We start from the raw sequence: 18,475 nt of genomic DNA, 5'->3' as shown, positions 1-18,475 counted from the left end.
TGCCTGAACGGATTTCCAATCGGATTTTTTTGTTTGAAAGCTGTGAACAAACTGCACAAACCCACAACAATGCAATCCAGGATTGCATTGGATTTTTTAGAGCTCATTCTTCTCTGTTTTTTTCCCATGCATGAGGTGTGCAAGGTTTAATCATGGCTAAGTTGACGAAAATAAGGCTTTTAAAATGCTTGGTAGCCAATAGCTAACTTCAAGCTAACTTCATCCTCTTCCTGTACATGCACAAAGGAAAGTGTTTAGGCAAGTCATGGCTGCAGGGCTTCTGCATATACCAGCATATCTCTATGGGATTGTCTGTGGCACACTTGGCCCCCTCTAGTGGTGAAAGGGTGGCATTAAATGAGTTAATAAAATTCCTGGCAGTATAGGCGCACAAGCCTATTGTAAATGGCTGGGAGAGAGTTAAGGCTAAAACCTGTATAAAACCGTATTATGGACCAATATTTATATAAGATATATATTTTGAAAAACATGGTGGGGCCCCTTGAAAAACAAATCAAATATGAATACTGTATAGCCACTATCATTGCTGCCACCGAAACGGGAGTGCAGCAGCGGCCCATAAGAGTTATCTGCATATAGCCTCTACAACGTCTGTGTGCATATGTATTTAGTACATAAAAATAATGTACCAGTAAGACTCCCTAATCGGAAAATAAGCGACTGTCAGGTCGCAGCGTGATTTTAGGCCAAAATGTGTAGGAGCTCAGTGTCCAAAAATGTGTTTGAAAAAAATCGGCCTGATAGTGGCACTATATGGGACAGATCCATGTTGATGAGATGAGTGTAGACATACTGTGTACCGATTTGCATGATTTTAGGGCAAAATCTGTAGGAGCAGTGTCCAAAAATGTGTTTGAAAAAATCGGCCAGATGGTGGCGCTATATGGGACAGATCCATGTTGATGATATGAGTGTAGATATACTGTGTAGCGATTTGCGTGATTTTAGGGCAAAATCTGTAGGAGTAGTGTCCAAAAATGTGTTTGAAAAAATCGGCCTGAAGGTGGCGCTAAATGGGACAGATCCATGTTGATGACATGAGTTTAGAGCAAGTGTGTAGTGATTTGTGTGATTTTAGGGCAAAATGTGTAGGAGCAGTGTCCAAAAATGTGTTTTAAAAAATCGTCCTGAAGGTGGCGCTAAATGGGACAGATCCATGTTGATGACATGAGTGTAGACATACTGTGTAGCGATTTGCGTGATTTTAGGGCAAAATCTGTAGGAGTAGTTTCCAAAAATGTGTTTGAAAAAATCGTCCTGAAGGTGGCGCTAAATGGGACAGATCCATGTTGATGATGTGAGTGTAGAGCAAGTGTGTACCGATTTGTGTGATTTTAGGGCAAAATTTGTAGGAGCAGTGTCCAAAAATGTGTTTGAAAAAATCGGCCTGATGGTGGCGCTATATGGGACAGATCCATGTTGATGAGATGAGTGTAGACATACTGTGTACCGATTTGCATGATTTTAGGGCAAAATCTGTAGGAGCAGTGTCCAAAAATGTGTTTGAAAAAATCGTCCAGATGGTGGCGCTATATGGGACAGATCCATGTTGATGATATGAGTGTAGATATACTGTGTAGCGATTTGCGTGATTTTAGGGCAAAATCTGTAGGAGTAGTGTCCAAAAATGTGTTTGAAAAAATCAGCCTGAAGGTGGCGCTAAATGGGACAGATCCATGTTGATGAGATGAGTGTAGACATACTGTGTACCGATTTGCATGATTTTAGGGCAAAATCTGTAGGAGCAGTGTCCAAAAATGTGTTTGAAAAAATCGTCCAGATGGTGGCGCTATATGGGACAGATCCATGTTGATGATATGAGTGTAGATATACTGTGTAGCGATTTGCGTGATTTTAGGGCAAAATCTGTAGGAGTAGTGTCCAAAAATGTGTTTGAAAAAATCAGCCTGAAGGTGGCGCTAAATGGGACAGATCCATGTTGATGACATGAGTTTAGAGCAAGTGTGTAGTGATTTGTGTGATTTTAGGGCAAAATGTGTAGGAGCAGTGTCCAAAAATGTGTTTTAAAAAATCGTCCTGAAGGTGGCGCTAAATGGGACAGATCCATGTTGATGACATGAGTGTAGACATACTGTGTAGCGATTTGCGTGATTTTAGGGCAAAATCTGTAGGAGTAGTGTCCAAAAATGTGTTTGAAAAAATCGGCCTGATGGTGGCGCTAAATGGGACAGATCCATGTTGATGAGATGAGTGTAGACATACTGTGTACCGACTTGCGTGATTTTAGCAAGTCGGTACAAGCAAAAATTGTAGGCGCAGTGTCCAAAATATGGATTCTGCAGGAATCGGCCTCATAGTGGCGCTAAAAGAGGGCCATGTGATAATTGAGGTTGTGGTTTGGCAGGCAAGGAGTGTGTGCAAAATTTGGCATGGATCGGTGCAACGTTTGCGGAGATATGAGCAGGGCAAAAGTGTGACGTGTGACAGACTGACGGACTGACTGACAGACTGACAGACGGACACCTGGTCGAGGTTTTGATAGTAACTGCGACCTGACGGTCGCAATTAGTCCATTCACCATTGACTGATTGTGTAAGACAAGATATGGTATGGATATATTCATGTATAGCTGAACTTATAGATAAGAAAGTCCAGATAACTTACTTTTAGCAAACATGGCAACCATGCCAATGGGAGGAGGCAAAAGGTGTGATTGGCTGAGGAATTGGGTTCCTCAGCCAATGATGACGTTTGTCTACGCCCACAGTCAGAAGAGTCTCAAAAAGATTTGTATCCGTGATTTGTGTTTTGTGTTTGTGTTTTGTATTTGTGATTTGTATCTGTGATTTGTATCTGTGTTTTGTATCTGTGTTTTGTATCTGTGTTTTGTGTTTGTATTTTGTGGATTTGAATCACAGATAAAAATCAGAGATGCAAATAACAAATAATAATACAAATCACAGATACAAATCACAGATACAAATCACAAATACAAAACACAAATACAAAACACAGATACAAAACACAGATACAAAACACAGATACAAAACACAGATACAAATCACAGATACAAAACACAAACACAAAACACAGACACAAAACACAGATACAAATCCCAGATACAAATCCCAGATACAAATCCCAGATACAAATCACAGATACAAATCACAGATACAAAACACAGATACAAATCCCAGATACAAATCCCAGATACAAATCCCAGATACAAAACACAGACACAAATCACAGATACAAAACACACACAAATCTGACCTTGTGGGTTTCAAATCTGGGCATGTGAGTTCAAACTGTGGGCACACAAATTACAAAACTGGAGACACACATTCATGATTATTGAGACTGATCTGGCTCCATATTTTACTGACCTCATGACCTCCACTCTAGCACCACCATTAGGTCAAAATGTCCACTTTCACACTTGATGTGTGAAAATCTAATGTGAGGATTGTCATGAAACTTATGGAGCACATTGATGCTCCCTGGAGAATGAACCCTACTGATGAATTGTCCCCACAACTTTTCATATAGCGCCACCCTTTGGACAAAAAGCACTATATAGTAATTTTCAGTTCCAGGACCCACTGGAACTGGACCTCTGGTGGACCCGGACTGCACTTTGAGAACCAATGTTTTATGTTAACCATCATTTCTGGTTATATTGTAGTGGTTTGAAGGTAGATTGACTATTCTATTAAGTGTTCTATTCACATGAATACTAACCGAGCCTTTCTGCAGTTCCTCACAGCTGGGATCAGTCTCCGTCGCCCCTCCTCTGATGTGTTGTATGTGTCCAGGTTGAACTCATCCTGAACCTCCTCTGACATCTGCAGCATGAAGGCCAGAGCCGAACACTGGGATGGAGACAGTTTTGTCTTTTGTCTGTCCCCTGACTTCAGGTACTGTTGGATCTCCTGAAATACTGAGTGGTCGTTCATCTCCATCAAACAGTGGAAGATGTTGATCATTCTCTCAGGAGAGTGATCTTCAGTGGTCATCTCCTTCAGGTTGTTGATGACTTTCTTGATTCTCCATGGACTGTTCACTTTCGGACCCAGCAGGCCTACTAACAGACTCTGGTTGGACTCCAGTACGAGGCCATGAAGGAAGCGGATAAAGAGGTCCAGGTGGCCATTTTTACTCTCCTGGGATTTTTTCATGACTCTCTCCAGGAAATCCTCCAGGGTCATTTCTCCTCCTCCCTGCCTTCTCTGAAACATATCCTTTGATTTGTCTTCTCCCAGGAATGTCCTCAGTACCTTCATGTTCTTCTGTGTGAAACAGTGGAACAGGTAGACTGCAGCCAGAAACTCCTGGATGCTCAGATGAACAAAGCTGTAGACTGTTCTCTGGAAGCTCACACTCTCTCTCTTGAAGATCTCTGTGCACAGTCCTGAGTATAGCGAGGCGTCTTTCACATCAAGACCACACTCTTTCAGGTCTTCTTGGTAGAACATGATGCTGCCTTTCTCCAAATGTTCAAACGCCAGCCTGCCCAGCTTCAGAAGAACCTCCCTGTCCTTCTCCATGAGCTGCTGTTGATTCACATCTTCATACTTCTCCCACTTCCTCTTTGTCTGGACTGACAGGAAGTGGCTGTACATCGCAGTCTGGGTCTTGGGCAGCTGTTTTTTCTCGTCTGTCTTCAACATGTCCTCCAGAACAGTAGCAGTGATCGAACAGAAGACTGGGATGTGACACATGATGTGGAGGCTCCTTGATGTCTTCATGTGTGAGATGATTTTGCTGGCCAGCTTCTCATCACTGAATCTCTTCCTGAAGAACTCCTCCTTCTGGGGATCTGTGAACCCTCGTACTTCTGTCACCAGGTCAACACAATCAGGAGGGAGCTGATTGGCTGCTGCAGGTCTTGTAGTTATCCAGAGGAGGGCGTTAGGGAGCAGATTCCCCTCGATGAGGTTTGTCAACAGCAAATCCACTGATGATGTCACTGTGACATCAGAAACAATGTCATTCTCTTGGAAGACATGAGAACCAAAGCGAATGTTCTCAAATTTCAGCGGAAACCTGCTTTCATCCAGACCATCAAAGATGAGGCCAACCTTCCAGACAGCGAGCTGCTCTGCTGTGACCTTCTTTAATTCTGGGTGGAAACGATGGATCAGCGAGAGAAGACTGTGCTGCTCATCTCTTACCAAGTTCAGCTCCCGGAATGAGAAGGGAACCAGGAGAATGACATCTTGATTTTCCAAACCCCTTGCCCAGTCCAGAGTCAACTTGCACACAGAGAATGTTTTTCCAATGCCAGCGATGCCCTTGGTCAGAACTCTTCTGATGGGTTTATCTCTGCCAAGAAGGAGGGGCTTAAAGATGTCACTGCATTTGATTGGTTCATCATGGAGGGTCCTCTTCTTGGAAGCTGTCTCAAGCTGCCAGACCTCATGTTGGGTATTAACCCCTTCACTCTCTCCCAATGAGATGTGGAGCTCTGTGAAGATGCTGGTGAGGGAGGGCACTTCAGTGACGTATGTCACACGATCAAGACGGTTCAAACCGACCTTATAAACCTTTAAATCCTCCTGCGGACTGACACCTGCTTTGAGAAGACAATGAAGACATTTTAAACATTCAGCTTCTTTCATAACTTTACATTCTTACAGCTGGGTTAGGGTTAGGTAGTAAAAATGATAATTATTCCAAACTGTGTCCATTCTTACTTTGTCCACTTGTGGTTTGAAGGGACGTCTTCAGTCCAGGTGTCTCTCTGTGGACAAGAAGGAGATATGACATACGTGTATATGATGTATGTGCAGTGTTGGGTTAGAAGGAGACTAATCATACACTTATATGATGTATGTGCAGTGTTGGGTTAGAAGGAGACTAATCATACACTTATATGATGTATGTGCAGTGTTGGGTTAGAAGGAGATATGACTATATCATTCACTCATATGATGTATGTGCAGTGCTGGACAGTATAATTAAGTAACTTGGGCAGGAGTTACTTAATTATATATTGCTGTAATATTATTACTTTACCCATTAACGAGTAGTGTAACTTATTACTCTGCCAAAACATACTAATATTATTACATATTACTCATCCAAATAACACTGCTTTACTCGTTACAATGAGCATGATTTATTTTTGTTTCTGACCGAGATAAAAGTGCTCTCTTCACTGTATGGTTCTATAAGCCTGCACTGTGGTGTGTCTGTGTCTCTTCACTGTATGGGTCTATGCGTCTGCACTGTGGTGTGTCTGTGTCCAGCAGACATGCCGCAGATCTGTGGAGCAGCGCATTTTAACCGGTAGAGGAGGTTATTACATGCGCAAAACGAACAGATTTACAAGCTATCAACACTGTGCAATGGTACAGGATGTTATCTTGTAAGATCTGTTCTTTTTAAGCATGAACCAACACGTAAAGTTATGATGTATGTGCAGGTCTGGGGTCTGACACAGATCTGTGTTCCTCCGTGCGGGGCTCACAAACAAAGCCATGCACATAGTTTCAACTCTGTGGTCACGTGATCATAATCAATCTGTCAGCTCTTTCACAGTCCCTTCTGATTGGCATCGTTTGGCTTTCAAAGTTTGTGGGAGGGGCCCGCTTTGCCCAAAATGCCACAAATCATGAATGCAGCGTCTGATTGCTATGAGACTTGGTTACAACAGCCTAATGGTGGCGCTACAACAGCCAGCTTCACGCTTTGGCCTATAACTCTTGAACCGTATGTCATAAAATAAACTGTTTTATTTTATCCTGCTTGGATCATGGCACAACTCCACATTCGATTTAGAAGGAATGACATACTGTGTGTGTGAAGGTCCAGGTTCATCAGGGTCTGAAGGAGGTTCATCTTTAGACTGGTCACTCTTCACTGTTGGAGACACTGGTCTGTGGTGAAGACTTCTGGTGGTGAATACAAATGTTGAAATAATTATCATGTGAATGAAGAGGACATTTCTTTATTCTTCTTGAGGTTCAGAAACAGCTGAGCGACATCAATAACAACACCGCCACCGAGCCAGAGGAAGATGCTGCAACAGGTGATGGACCGCCTGTACCCAAGAGAGCTGCACTACAGGACTTGACTTTGAGGACTGGGACAACGTGCCTGTGGATAATGTCATCGATGACATTGAATTTTATGCCTCGCAGAATCACCAGATTCACCAGACACAAGAGGAATGAGGTGGCAAGAACATCACCTACCCTAAACTAGGGATACTCGCCAGGGGCATTCTGGCTATTCCAGGCAGCAGCAGCGAACGCAACTTTAGCACAGCTGGAAGGGTCATCGAAGAGAGAAGAACAGCGTTGAACCCGTCCACGGTGGATGCTATCCTCTTCCTCCATGACAACATGTAAACCATAATGGTTGGATAAATATAATTCCATGTATAAGCTGCTACAGTCAAAGGTTAACAGCCTGCTGCTGCCCGGGCGTTATGTGCATGTTGTGGACAAGAAATTAAAAGGCAGATGTTTCATGTAGCCTAAACCATGATGGTTGGATTATTAATAGTTTGATTTATAGCCCAAGCTGATAGAAAGCCGGTAAAGGCCACGATGTGGACACTGGACACTGGACATTAAACGCAGATGTCAGATCCGTCAATGCTGGTAAGACAGAAGAAATATTAATAAAGGCTATTGATATTGATTGTTAACTTACACTGCTACTCTATTGCACACATTACGGCTCACACTGTGGGTCTATACACATGCGCAGGGGGCGCTGGGTATTCAGATGTGAATATGGACGGAAACCGTGTGTTGTTGTTTACAGACAGTGCGCTGAATAAAAGCTGTTAAAACTGAATAAACGTTGTGTTTATTGGATCCAATCCAACATTGATAACTGTGGAAAACTTTATTAACAGTTTGCAAAGTAAAGGTCTGCTATAAGAGGATTTTTAGTGTGTCTCCACTGCTGTGCAGCGAGTCACTGTAGTCAGACCAGAAATGCAGTGCATGTTACTATTTATATTATTTAATAATCGACGTACTATCTAAAACACTTTCAAAAGCCACGATGTGGCTTAATTTTCATATTAACCCTTAAGTTCTGTTCAGATTCACTACACCTTCGTTCTGTTCGGGTCATTTTGACCCGGTGGATATTTGGTTTAAAAAAAACAACACTAATATAAATTTTAACTTAACAAATCATCATGATACATTGACTTTGACTCAATACCAAACAATTCATATGATATATTTGGTAAATGTTTGCATTTCTGCTTTGCTATATCACATTAAACACTGAAAGAGCTAGGCGTTTTTACTGATTTAGCTGAAATCCATGTAAAAAAAACTACTTCATTTAATACTGGGCAATATTGCTCATGCTTATAGGAAGGGGGGAGGGTTCAGAATGGGGCTTCGGAAGGGGGGTGTTAGAAGTGGGGGTGACTGTGTGTCTGTGTTTTGGCATAATACTGTGTATTTCTGTGCTTCCGGGTCAAAATGACCCGAACAGCACTTAAGGTTCAAAAAATATGAGGGGGGTGTAGCATGGGTGTAGTGCAAAAATATTTTTTTTACATGTTCATCTCAGAAGAATCTTTAAGGCCAGTGAGTTTCAGGTGGAAACATTTTTAACTTCTACCTTTTTTTTTCAAATGAAAATGTAAAACGGGTCAAAATGACCCGAACAGCACTTAAGGGTTAAGGGTAACAAGCAGGCAAGCTGCATGCACTGCACATTAGAAAACGTTTGCAAGTCAGTGTAAATCAGTGGTTTCCTTCCTCCAAGAAAAAGTGGTGGGAAAAATAAGTGTCGGTGCGGGTCGGGGGCATTTTCATAATTAATGGTTATTTGATGCAGTCATGCATAAGCTTTGTGTGCGTATGCAGTGTTTTCTGTTGCATTTGGAAACTGACATCCATTTTCTAGACACTTTTCCTTGGGTCACCATATAGCCTAATAGTATAAATATATCTAAATATAACTATATAACTAGATTATAGCTCTAACTTTGTTGTGGAACAGTAGGTGAACTTTGTAAACTTGTCTTGAGATGGTTGGTCCCACATCTCAAATGTTTCAGGTGAGCATCTGAACAATATAGGTAGTATGGAGAACCAGAGCATTTATTCATGTCTCATGACTCAGTAGAGTTTGATGAATAAATCATGTGTTGTTAGTCAGGTTTCCCTAACAGGGCAGTTTCATTGCGACCGTAGGTCGCAGTTTAGTATGAGAAACGGCACATGTCTCCAGACGTCTGTCTGTGTATGTTTTTTTACGGCCTATGGGTTTAACGCTCTGACATCACGCTCTGACATCACTGTGAGTGTGATGTCAGGGGAACCACATTAACAGAATCCCTTTCATGCCCTTATGTGGAGATCCTTGATGTCATCAATATTAAGCCCATATCTAACAGGACTTCATATGGGATTGCCCATATATGGAGGAAGACATCCCATGTCTGTGTGGCTTGTTCTACAGACGGGGATCTCCATATATGGGCATAAAAAGGACAAGGGCGGAATGGTTAGCACCGCTCAAATAGAGACAAGGACAGATACAGAGATATCCATATATGGGCATGAAAGGGATAATGTAAGATGGAATTCATTTCCCAGAGGATTCATTGTGACGCGTGTCAGTGCAACCACACTTGCAATGTCCCAGAACTCTTTCTAGTTGTGAGTGTGTTTTACATTCTGACCTCTGATCAGTAGATTGTCCAACTCTGAAGTCCACGAGTCCTCCTCCGGACCGCTCACTCTTCATGGAGACACAGCTGGGTGCAGGAGAGTCTGCTCTCTGCTGATCACTCTTCATGAAGACACAGCTGGGTGCAGGAGAGTCTGCTCCCTGCTGATCACTCTTCATGGAGACACAGCTGGGTGCAGGAGAGTCTGCTCCCTGCTGATCACTCTTCATGGAGACACAGCTGGATGCAGGAGAGTCTGCTCTCTGCTGATCACTCTTCATGGAGACACAGCTGGAGGCAGGAGAGTCTGCTCTCTGCTGATCACTCTTCATGAAGACACAGCTGGTTGCAGGAGAGTCTGCTCTCTGTTGATCACTCTTCATGGAGACACAGCTGGAGGCAGGAGAGTCTGCTCTCTGCTGATCAACCCTGGTAGGAAGAGATGAAGAATAGTGTTGCATTCATTTTATTACCTCCGCCAGGCCGACGGCAACGCCCAGGGCATTGTAGCAGGTCATTAATCCGGGTTGAAAGTACACAACTTTGTCAGATGTCAGATTGTGCCATTATATTATACATTATTATACATTCTTGCAGGATCTTCGTCTGGAGACTGGCAACACTACAAGTATGACGCCGATCAATCATCCTTTGCCACCTTTCATGACTTTCCCGTGAGATCAGGGAAGTGGGTCAAGAAATATCGGATGGAGCTCGAAACCGTACAAACTCGGTAACAAATTCCCGTTATCGAGCATAGCGGTCCATGGCGTCATGTCTTGTCTAAACAATCAAGGCAAGAGGAGATCAAGAAATAAATCGAATCACCATCGCTGGCACAAACTCGTCTGTCTAAAAGTGTATTGATACCTGCCAGCGCTGCCCGAGGAAGCAAAGTTATTAATTTAAAGTGAAAGTACACTACACACATTAACCAGTTAACAGTTTCTTCAATATTATTTTCCAAAAGTAAAAAGGTCACTTGCCTAAAGTATTGTATCTACTAGTAAAATGTAGTGATATATTTTGTTTAAATATGCATTTTCAGTTTATAAAGAGTTGAAGAGAACATGGAGATCTTATAGTAATTATTACAGTACTATTTAACACTTATTGTCTCCACCAGCAGAAGGCATGGGGAGACTATGTTTTGCACCCTGTCCGCCGTCCGTCCATGTGTGTGTGTCCGTCCGTCCGTCTGTCCTCTCCTTCTATCTGTGGACAGCTAATCTCTGGCACCGTTGCTACGATGGCAGCGAAACAGTGCACGCACACTCCCTGGATGCCAGAGCAGAACCTCTGCCCTGAATTTTTCACAGGGGCCTTTTATAGCGCCACCAGGAGGCGGATTTGTGCAAAACCCATTATTGGACAGTTCTCCTACAGATTTTGTCCAAAAATCACGCAAATCAGTACACAGTATCTCTGAGTCATAAAACAAAACAGATACTTCAGATTTTTCATATTCCATCCTGATTGGATAAGATTGGCTTCCAAAGTTTGCAGGAGTGCTCCGTTTTGAACAAAATGCCTCCAATCATGAACACAGAGTCTGATTTCCCTGAAATGTTGCACGCAACTTCCCACTAGGCTGAGGAAGAAATGTCACTTGAACATTTTCACATCAGCCTCATGGTAGCATTATAACAAGCTGATTTGTGTTTTTACCTATAACTCCACCGATCAGTGTAAAACATTGTATGCGCACTCCCTGGAGGCCAAGGAAAAACCTTTGCCCTGCATTTTTCAAATCTGCATTTTAAAGCGCCTCCAGGAGGCCGACTTATGTAAAACACAGTTTGCAGGATTGGTCTGTTTTGAACAAAATGCCTTAAATCATGAACGCAGTGTGCTATTTCTGTGAACCTTTGCACGCACATTCCCACTACCTTTGCCCTGTATTGTGTATTTTTCTAATTTGCATTCTAAAACCTAAATAATGCTATCTAGCTTCATGTGTGGTCATCGAGGGAAGGGGAGTGTTACAGTAGTGGAGAAGGGGGGAGACGTGAGAATTTTGGCTGGTTGAAGACCAGTCGTACTGCGGCTTTTGGATCAGTTGAAGAGGCTTAAGTGCACATGCTGGGAGGCCAGTGAGGAGAGAGTTACAATAGTGATATGACAGATGTCTGGATGAGGAGCTGGGCTGACTCCTGGGTGAGGAAGTGTCTGATTCTACGGATGATATAGAGTGTGCCAGTCCTAACTGGCACCCCAAAACCTCAACCCGTCACAGCCTTTACTATGCAGCAACCCATCTCAGATGCCTTCCAGTTCCAGAGCTGTAGGTGATACCATCAAATGGTATCAGCACTGGGGCTTGCACAGTGTCGTGCCCTGCCCTTTATCCATAGTTTAAGTGGCAGAGATACCACCCGTTATCCCGTCTAGTCGGGGGCCCCAGGGATATTTTGGTTCAGATTCTCGCAAATTCGCCAAATCTGGCACAGATGTTGTCCATAACATACTTAATCATTTTAAGATCGGTGCCAAGATGGGCACCCCATGGTACTGCCATAATTGAGCAATGCAATTGGGGTCCCATTAACTCTTTCTGTGCCAAATGCCAAAATGGCTCCAAGGTAGCTGTGCCACGATTTTTTGAATTTCTTTTGAAGTTTTTTGAAAAAAAAAATATATATATATTTTTTCCTATACAAAAAACACAAAAGACGTCAAAGACGTCATTGGCACCCAGGGCTTTTGAAAAAACTGAATGAGTTAACTTTACATTACAGGGAAAAAAAGGAAAAAAATAATCTGCTTTAAGTAGCATATAACTGGTCAAACTAGGGGGTTTTCATGATTCTGAATCCATTGCAAGCATCTGTTTTGCACAAAAAACATTCCTTGGGCTAAAAAACTGCCCTACAAGACTATGGTTTAGTGATGAAAAGTGATGAGTCATCACTTTTAACACTTTCGTGGTGGCCGTTTTAGCCCAATGAATGTTTTTTTATGCAAAACGGATGTTTGCAATGGATTCAGAATCATGAAAACCCCCTAGTTTGACCAGTTATATGCTACTTAAAGCAGATTCTTTTTTTGCTTTTTTTTCCTGTAATGTAAAGTTAATGGGACACCAATTGCATTGCTCAATTATGGCAGTACCATGGGGTGCCCATCTTGGCACCCATCTTAAAATGATTAAGTATGTTAAGGACAACATCTGTGCCAAATTTGGCAAATTTGCGAGAATCTGAACCAAACGGTCCTTTTATTGCCCTGGGGCCACCGACTATTCTTCACTGGCAAGAAGGCATGTGTCTGGATCTCCCTGTACTTGAGGAGTTGGGTGAAAACTCTTCTGATTCCCTCTCAGATGATGTCATCAATCAGACACAAGACCTCACAATTGCTACATCCAAACCAGAGGATTTGACCTGAGTAAGATTAGAGTGTACAAGTTCCTCAATAATAGATCAACCCTCTTAAAGCTTAGAGTGTACAAGTTCCTCAATAATAGATCAACCCTTAGGCTGCCCCGTCAGAGAATGCCTTTGACCTGCACTTGAGAAGAGCTGCTCTAGCAACCATAATAGATAAACATGTACACATTGCCAAGCCGGATATTCCTTTTTTTCATGGATGGTCTCTCAGTGATAGCAATGTAGTCCCCCTTGCATCTACCCAGCCAGCCTGGCCTGTGCCACTGAACAAGTCAATATCATGCAGCTGTACCAATGGCTGCCAGACAAACTGTTCCTGTGCGAACGTGGCAATTCCATGCTACTTAGTGAATATTATTGTACCATAGTATCATTGGCTTTAGAAGCAAGCAAGACATCACCATAGAGGTCATCACCATAGAGGTCAAAATGAACCTTTGGTAGGTCACCCTGACGCGTGATTGGAAATCACACCGCAGTTCTGGGCAAACCCCGCCCATGGAAGCTTTTGATTGGCTGAACTGGCGCTAGGGAGCGCTCCTTTTTGTTCGCTTGGACCGCACGGAGGTGCGATCACTTAAACCTAACCCTAACTCTAACCCTAACCCTAAACTTAACCTCAGTAAAACTATGCCTAACCCTAACCCTAACCCTGACCTTAACCTCAGTGAAACTAACACTCTGAGTAACTAACCTGCCGACGGATGTGTAAACAAACGGCTCCGCCCAGAACTGCGGTGTGATTTCCAATAACGCCACCCTGACTCCACTTCACTCTGTCATTAAGTAATCTATCTTTTGTTCTGTTACTTAAATGCATACCACTATGTTAATTGTTACAGACCTAAAGCTGAAATTGTTGGCAAGGCTGGGTGTGTTTGTATTGTAGTTTGTTTATTAAAATGTCATCTTTAACATACATTGTGGGCGTTTTCACAGATTTTTCTCTGCAATCATCCCCACAATTCTAAATAGAATCTGAGGGAAAACGGAATACCCTACATTATTTATTCCTGCAGCCATATATAGAAATGAAAGCTCAAACTGACCAAATGTGTTCATAATGCTTAAAAAAGCAGACTTTCTGCCACAACAGCCAGCTGTCAAAACCCAAATATGCAAATTAAAGGTCCAGATACATCCAATCATAAAGATAAGTATTCCATTGAGTTTCTCATGCTCTGAAACCATGAAACAGAAACCAAGTTTACATTTCTAACCCATCTGGTTGAAAATGTATCGCCAGCGCTATTTTCTGATATGGGCCAATATTGAGGCGGCCATATTGGATTTCCAGCAGCAATTTGACCGGGTATTCCATGTAGGTTGTGTTCCTACTGGGTCATAGATAATGTTTCTGGTGGCTTACCTTTTACATCAGGGCAAATGCAGTTAATTTCCCTTTACCCCCTGGCTAACTGTGATAACTGAGTTAAGTCCAGTCTCACTGTGATAACTGAGTCACTGAAAGGGACAGTATACTATAGTGGTTGTAGACCAGACTCACCCTCTGGAGGGAACAGTATAGACTGGTTGTAGACCAGACTCACCCTCTGAAGGGAACAGTATAGACTGGTTGTAGACCAGACTCACCCTCTGAAGGGAACATTATAAACTGGTTATAGATCATGTTGACTCACCCTATGAAGGGGACAGAGGCCTCTCCATGGATCCTAGGGAAGGAGTCAGAGCTGGAGAGCGGTGGTTCTCCTGAACTCTCCTGAGCCATGGAGAACTTCTTGATGAGAGCGCTGACCCTCGACCCCACAGCCTTGCCTCTGTTGGGGGAGGGGCCAGAGAGCTGAGGCCTTGACCTTAATTGTCACAAATGAAACAGACATAATTAAACATGTTAAAACATTCATTGTTTTCTGTCATGCAGAAACTTTGTATCTCCAAATTTAGCAAAAATACCCGATCTACAAGCTCACAATGTGTCGCATCGCACTGTGTTGTGAGCCTGAAGATTGGCTATTTAGTGTGGTTAACTGTTTACAGACTAGGTTTGAAGGCCGCGTATATCAGAGCAATGGCCACCAAAGTGTTAAACACGACTTTAACACTGTGGCAACATCACTGCTTTGGCCATACAGTATGTGTGTAATGTAGATTTGTTGGGGGCCATGTGGGGGTCTGGTGTGGTAGATTTGTTAGGGGCCAAACATGGGGGTCTGGTGTGGTAGGTCTGTTGGGGGCCACACATGGAGGTCTGGTGTGGAAGGTTTGTTGGGGGCCACACATGGGGGTCTGGTGTGGTAGGTTTGTTGAGGGCCACACATTGTCATAGCAGACCCCTGAACAGTGTTTGTATCAGTGTGGTGTGGACCAGCCAGGGTTCGGTGTCTTTGTGTTGTCGGACAGACAGACAGACATCCATCATTCTTTGTTTGTTGTAATATTAGTATGAAAGCGGCACCATGGTGCCAAAGGCTTTCTATCCATGCATGTGCTGTGGCCATCACCGGCTGGTGTTTCATTTTTGCTTGCTATCTTTTGTACACAGTACAATCACATATAAAGCAGACTAAGCACTGTGGTGTGTCTGTGTCCAGCAGACATGCTGCAGATCTGTGGAGCAGGAGCAGCACATTTAACTGGTAGAGGAGGTTATCACATGCTCAAAAAGAACAGATTTACAAGCTATCAACATTGTGCGATGGTACAGGATTTTATCGCTTCCATCGCTGAGCAGCCTCAACTACTGTTTACATTGAAGCTAACGCGTATCCGGTCGGATACGGAAACCGATCAAACCGAAAGCCGGAAAGCACTTCTCCAAGGGTGATTAGAGACCGATTCGCGAATAAACAGTGATTATACTCTTAAAAGTTTTATAGCAATTCAAGCATATTAAAGTCTCTGGACTATCGGGCGTATAATCGAGGAACATACAGATGTTTTCGGGACTACAGGAGAGACAGTAAATGAGTTAACATTAGATCACTTTAGGATTGACATACTGTGTGTGTGAAGGTCCAGGTGCATTACTGTCTGAAGGAGGTTCATCTGTCGAGCTCTTCACTGATGGAGACTCTGGGCTGTCTCTCTCCAGCTCTGTCTCCATGTTGATCTTTATTCAACCTGTCAGGATTCATAAAGTACATCAGAAAACAGTAAATGCTGGATACAAGTGCACACACACACACACACACACACACACACACACTTGAGAGTGTGAGAACTTACCCGAGCTAAGCCGACGTCAGCAAGGGGAGAAGACGACAGCCAGCCCCATGGCCTCCCCTAAGTAACAAGAAATCTTGTGAAATAAAATGTTGTCAACCAATCATCAAGGATGATGATACACGAAAGAAGAAGAAGAAGATGTCAACCCTCATGCTTATGAGATATCTGGGTTGTAAGGCCAGATATCCCGACTCGTACGGACTGTGAACCATAGGAGTCGTGTCGGCCAGTGCCTCTGCTGTCATCTAAACTCAGGGTGCGATGGCCTCTCTTATATAGTGCTCATTTGTGTACTGCGTGACATCAGTACCCGTCATACTGATGTCAGCAGTTAGATGTCTTTGCCAGTATGGGGCTTTCTCCTTATATGGAGTATATCTCATCCAGGTCCAAATATGGAGTTTGTAAGGTCAGACTTAGTGGGCTGTGTCAGTATCTCCATATATGGGAATATCTCCACATATGGAGTACCAATATTCAACTGCCCACGTGACGTGAAGGTGAACGAGGGTCTTCGAAACTATTACCATTAAAAGATAGTGTTACCAGGGGCGCAAATGGGGGGGTGACGAGGTGTTTTTGTCACCTTCCAGGTTCAATTTCATCCCCTCCATTCACTTCCAGAAGTCCCCCCCGTCACCCCCAGTCAGGGACCCCCAAGCCAAACTTTTAGGGGTCTGAATTCTGAAAATCACGCACTAAACGCGAGCGATAATGTTTGAAACCCCCCCGTCTAAAATCCCCAAATGGTTCGGTCCAGTGCCCTGAGTGGTGCGTGTTCCCCACACTCCCAAGCCCCCACCATTGCGCTTAGGTTCACCGGGAAATACGCGGTCGCAGCCTGTATAGCAGTTTACAGTTGACTCGGAGTGAGTGATGACATCATAATGTGGCGACTTTGTTTTGGCTGTGGTGTGGAAGCATGTTTGGAGGAAGGACAGCATGATTTTTTCATTGGACAGCTGGAATGGACTAAAGCACAACTACTGACTGTGGACGTCGCATATTAATAAAAGTAATTGCTCTTTTGGAATTCCAAAGGTTTGGTTTTGCCTGTTTCTTGTTTCTGGATCTGGACAATGACATTTGACGCTATGTACATTTATTGGAATTAAATGGATACCGACCTCACAACCTGTCCCAAGTTGCTACAGAACTAGAACTGTACATTTCGGGAGGACCAAGTTGACCAACAAGCAACAATGGTAACTATTTACTTTTTCCCTAAGTTGTGACTTTCTGATGAAGTGTTTTTTCATGTAAGCTTTGGTTGTGTTGGTTATTGCAGTAGTGATAACTTGAAAAGTAAATAAATAAGACTTCATAAAACCGTTAAGGCCCGTATCTGAAGGAAAATGAGGGGGGAAAACCGCCCGAAAACCAATCTCTGCACGCAAAAAAAACAAAATCGGGCGAAGCGCGCGCGCGCACACGCAAGGAAGCGCGCGCGCTTCCTTGCGTGGGTCCCTTCTATGCTTTTAGTGGATCTGCGCGCCTGAGTGTTACGTGAGCCCTGTCATATTTTGCATCAAAGGGCGGTCTGCCCCCTGCGGTATATGTGGCCGTGTGTGTATGCGTGCGTTTGTGCGTGTATGCGTGTCTGTATATAGCCTGAGTCTGTATGTAGCCTGTATGTAGCCTGCAATGTATGCCTTTGCTGACCACACATGTTAAGGGAGGGGCGCAGGCCAGGCACACTCACACTCGCGCACACACACACACACACACACACACACACACACACACACACACACACACACACACACACACACACACACACACACACACACACACACACACACACACACACACACACACACACAGCGTCCACCGCTCAGTTCACACGGATGTGATTTTTTAATTTAATTTTTAGATCATCAACAGTTTGACATTGTTATGTCAGTTTTTGCCAGTCGCAAATTCCCTTCTTATGTTAATTGTTTGCACCTGCTATGCAGCTGGGAACAGCAGGCGAAGATCTCCGCCAGGCCAGGGTTGTCTACCCATGCCTGTGAAATTCATAATCTGTCATAGTGGCCAATTAGAATGAAATCTGCTCAAACTGGCTGATATACTGCTACAGAACAATATATAAACATTTTATGTCCAAAACAGTTCTTTAAAAAGATCTGTAGTTCTGCTATTTTTACTCTTTTTACTTTTATAGTGCAACATACACTCTCCTATGATGGACTTTTTTGCTTGTTTATTATCGGGAAAATAAGGGGATTTGTATTTTAGGGAAAAATTCAGGATAAAATTT

The 18,475-nt window shown here is 43.3% G+C and overlaps 1 protein-coding gene across 1 annotated transcript in view; it reads right to left on the bottom strand.

The window, feature by feature from the left end:
• Positions 1-16,090, bottom strand: part of LOC308298155 (protein NLRC3-like) — a gene marked incomplete at both ends in the record, with an annotated part of 48,064 nt that extends 31,974 nt beyond the window's left edge. The window contains 4 exons of the mRNA XM_080741711.1: positions 3,724-5,460; positions 9,650-10,066; positions 14,667-14,840; positions 15,987-16,090. Of these exons, the coding sequence (XP_080597837.1) occupies positions 3,724-5,460; positions 9,650-10,066; positions 14,667-14,840; positions 15,987-16,090 (2,432 nt within the window). The remainder of the gene's footprint in view (positions 1-3,723; positions 5,461-9,649; positions 10,067-14,666; positions 14,841-15,986) is intronic.
• Positions 16,091-18,475: the final 2,385 nt, after the last annotated feature.

The sequence above is a fragment of the Nannobrachium achirus genome (genome assembly GCF_963921795.1).
Source record: "Nannobrachium achirus genome assembly, chromosome: 14".
Classification (NCBI taxonomy): domain Eukaryota; kingdom Metazoa; phylum Chordata; class Actinopteri; order Myctophiformes; family Myctophidae; genus Nannobrachium; species Nannobrachium achirus.
The sequence above is the reverse complement of the archived record's forward strand: the minus strand, read 5'-3'. Positions and strand labels throughout refer to the sequence as shown.